The 4,067-nt window shown below is 45.9% G+C and overlaps 1 protein-coding gene across 1 annotated transcript in view; it reads left to right on the top strand.

Annotated features, from left to right (window-relative positions):
- Nucleotides 1-4,067, top strand: part of MEI1 (meiotic double-stranded break formation protein 1) — a 75,841-nt gene that overhangs the window by 70,118 nt on the left and 1,656 nt on the right. Inside the window, 2 exon segments of the mRNA XM_003783153.1 lie at nucleotides 2,978-3,059; nucleotides 3,513-3,619. Of these exon segments, the coding sequence (XP_003783201.1) occupies nucleotides 2,978-3,059; nucleotides 3,513-3,619 (189 nt within the window).

Here is a 4,067-nt window from a genome sequence, read left to right as displayed (position 1 = left end):
TTGGCGGGTCCAGGCTGGGGATTCGAACCCGCCACCTTAGGTGTACGTGGCTGGCGCCTTAGCCGGTTGAGCTATAGGCGCCGAGCCTGAATTATGGATACTTAGCTAGCTAGCCAGACTTAAGAGCTTCACTTCATAGGAGCATGACCCTGATACCCTAATCCTGTCCTGATGGCACAGTAGATATTAAGCTAGTATCCTGCCTACTAGATAAAACCCTCCTTGGGTGAGGAAGGCCAGTGAAAGAAATGCTTTTTCTCTAATATTTCTAAAAGAGCTGGTTAACTGTTTTAACATTCAAAACATAGGGAAGAGGGAAATGATTCCCTTGTACCCAATCCTAGGCATAGAGTTTAGCACAAAATCATTTTTGGTTAGAAGGAAATACTGGATAAAGTATTTGGGGCAGAAGATGAGATCCCTGTTTAGAATTAGAGGGCCAATAAGGAGTATTCCTATCCCATATTCCACCACCTCCAATTTCCCAGTTTGAAAACAGGATAGGGACCAGACAAAGATCTAAAGATCTAATTAGCATTCGGAAATGTTTGTTGAATGAATGAATGAATGAGGACACAGAAATAAATATGACATGATTCCAGCCTAAATGGGCACTCACAGATTGTAGGAAACACAAATATTTACAACTAATACCAAAATGACCTATTAACCAATTAAGCATTCCTAATCTGAAAGTCTGAAATCCAAAGTGCTCCAATGAGCATTTCCTTTGAATACCATGTCAATGCCGTGATATAATGAAAATAAACATTGTACTGACTAGAATTCTAGGAATCATTTTTGGTTAGAAGGAAATACTGGATAAAGTATTTGGGGCAGAAGATGAGATCCCTGTTTAGAATTAGAGGGCCAATAAGGAGTACTCCTATCCCATATTCCACCACCTCCAATTTCCCAGTCTGAAAACAGGATAGGGACCAGACAAAGATCTAAACTTCCATTTTGGCTTGGCGCCTATAGCTCAGTGGTTAGGGCACCAGCCCAATGCACTAGGGCTGGTGGGTTTGAACTGGGCCCAGGCCTGCTAAACATCAATAATAACAAAAAAATAGATAGGCATTGCAGCGGGCACATGTAGTCCCAGCTACTGGAAGGCTAAGGCAAGAAAATTGCTTAAGCCCAAGAGTTTGAGGTTGCTGTGAGCTGTGACGCTACAGCACTCTATGTAGGGCAACATGGTGAGACTCTGTCTCAAAAACAAACCAAAAAACTCTTCGATTTTATTGGTAAGGCTGATGGAAGAAATAGCTGTTATATATGGCCGCAGTGATCTTCCAATAACCTCACCTCAGAATGAAATTTGTTCACCTAGCCACCAGCAGAGATTGACAACCCCAGAACTTTTTGCCCCACCTCCAGTCCCCATTAGAAGCAGTGCCTTTCCTGGTGAGCCTACTTATTAACCAAAGTAGACCAAAACATTCTTTTGCAGATAAGCAGGCTCATATGAGAGTCTGAACTGAGTGTTTGAGTCTGAACTGAGAGAACTGAGTTGAGTGTTTCTTCTTACAAAGTCATCAATTGGACTAGTCACTCCTCCATCCATGGGGCATAGGATGGGGAGAGAGGTGGGTGTTACACAGGAGATGGCTCCTTGTGGAAATTCAGTCCAGGGAGATGCTCTGGAGTGATAGCAGGTAACTCTTGCCTCTGGAGAGGGATGGGATTGCAGGGTTTTGGACTGATGTCTTGGGGTGTGCTGAATTGAGAAGAGATGGGTGCTACCACCAGCTGTTTCCTCTGCCTCCCCTCCCCTGCCCCAGTGCTCAGCCATACCTATAAGTATGCATTAAATAGGTGTTGGCAGCTAAGGCACCAGCTACATACACTGGAGCTGGCAGGTTCAAATCCAGCCCCAGCCTGCCAAACAACAATGACAGTTACAACCAAAAAGTAGCCAGGTGTTGTAGTGGGTACCTGTAGTCCCAGCTACTTGGGAGGCTGAGGCAGGAGAATCGTTTACACCCAAGAGTTGGAGGTTGCTGTGATCTGTGACACCACAGCACTCTACCCAGGGTGACAACTTGAGACTCTGTCTCAAAAAAACAAAAACAAAAACAAAAAACAGGTGTTGGCAAGTGTCAGGTTTGAAGGAATACAGTAGATGAGACTGCTCAGCATGGCCACAAGTCTTCATTTGGCCCTGCACCTGGAGGTTCAGAATGAGGCCTTCTGGGCTGGTTGGTTTTGCTTTCCATAATTTGCTCACCAGAGACAGATGGTCTTGGTGCTCTTTCAGGCTTACTTCTCTGATTCAAGTCCAGCTGCTAATATTCCTGGGGGCCCTTGGGGGAATGGAAAAGGTGGGCATAAGCAGGGAGGAGACAGGTACCATTTGTGCTCAGACTTGGGTTGGGGTAGGGGTGGAATGTGGTGTTATCAGATTAGAAATCAGGTAGCTACTTAGTTTAATAGACTTGAGGCTTTGCTCTCAAGGACCATTCTTTTTTTTTTGAGACAGAGCCTCAAGCTGTTGCCCTGGGTAGAGTGCCATGGCATTCACAGCTCACAGCAACCTCCAACTCCTGGGATCAAGTGATTCTCCTGCCTCCACATCCCAAGTAGCTGGCACTACAGACGCCCACCACAATGCCCAGCTATTTTTTGGTTCCAGCCATCATTGTTGTTTGGTGGGCCCAGGCTGGATTCGAACCTGCCAGCTCAGGTCTATGTGGCTGGCGCCTTAGCCGCTTGCACCACAGGCGCCAAGCCTCTATGTCCTTTTCTGAAACAAAGCACTCTCTTGAACATAGGTAAATCACCCAGTAAAAGCACTGTGCTTTGTATGTGGGTAAGAGATGAAACCAACATACATTTCTTGATTATCTACAGAACTACAATCCCAAATCTGAAATTCTGTAATTCAAATAACTCTGAAAACCAAATGTCTTTTCTTGGTTGGCACCAAAATCCATTGGTGGCAAAAACCTGACCAGAATTTCTTTTTTTTCTGCAGAAGGATCCTCTATTGTCTCAGGCCTGTGTTGGTTGTCTGGAGGCCTTACTTGACTACCTACATGTCCGGAGCCCAGACATTGGTAGAAATTCTCTCCATTCTCTGATGTTCCTATAGGGCAATTGGAGCCAGCCTCTGCCACCCTCCTATCCCAGGCTTCCATCCTGTTTTGTGATTCATACTCATTTTGCTTAATTATTTTAACAATGTTGCAAGAACACTGTCATGTCCATTATACAGAGGGATGTCCACTATACAGAGGAGGGTACTGGGGCTCAGACATGCCCAACCAAGGTCACAATGCTCTTAAGTAGACAGAGTCCTTCCTACTGTCTGCTTCAATCACGGGGTATATAGTTTCACTGAGCCAGTCACCATAGGTGGATAGAAGCTTTCTGAGGTCATCTTATCCAATGTACTTCTCTCAGCTGAGCAGCCCCTTTTTGAGCCAATAGGAGAGGGTTCTCTTTAGCAATGCTTCAGGACCTTTGGTAAAGCAGTATTAATAACCCGGGGTGACTGGTGTTTCCTGCAGCACTCCATGTGGCCTCCCAGCCCTGGAATCGGTTTTTGCTGTTTACCCTCTTGGATGCTGGAGAGAATTCCTTCCTTAGACCTGACATCTTAAGGCTTATGACCCTGGTAAGTGCATAAAGGATAGTCTTGTGGTCTGAGGAATATCCTGAGCTGGGTGGTACTGAAGAGGCCAGGGTCACCTTACTTAAGGTAACTCTAAGAGAAGAGAAGGTGGCAGAGGGGCTGAGTGGGCCTTCCTCCTATAAGAGGCCTGCTCAGAGGATTCCTCTGAAGGCCCACGTTTCCTCACCTTAGGAGACTGATACCTTCTCTTATTTCTCTCATGAAATGTTGACCAAGGCCTGCCCACTTCATGCCAGATCTGCTAGGTCATGAAGATGTCAGTAAGTCAAATGCTCTGCCTTTAGAGTCTCTTAGTTTAGAGGAGGAGATAGGCAAGTAAATTAAATGGTTAAAATATGATGTTATGGGCTCGGCGCCTATAGCTCAACCGGCTAAGGCGCCAGCCACGTACACCTAAGGTGGCGGGTTCGAATCCCCAGCCCGGACCCGC

This window comes from Otolemur garnettii, unplaced genomic scaffold (assembly GCF_000181295.1).
Source record: "Otolemur garnettii isolate 467f Iridium unplaced genomic scaffold, OtoGar3 scaffold00007, whole genome shotgun sequence".
In the NCBI taxonomy this organism is placed as follows: domain Eukaryota; kingdom Metazoa; phylum Chordata; class Mammalia; order Primates; family Galagidae; genus Otolemur; species Otolemur garnettii.
Note: the sequence above shows the minus strand (reverse complement) of the source record. Positions and strands in the feature narration are given on the sequence as shown.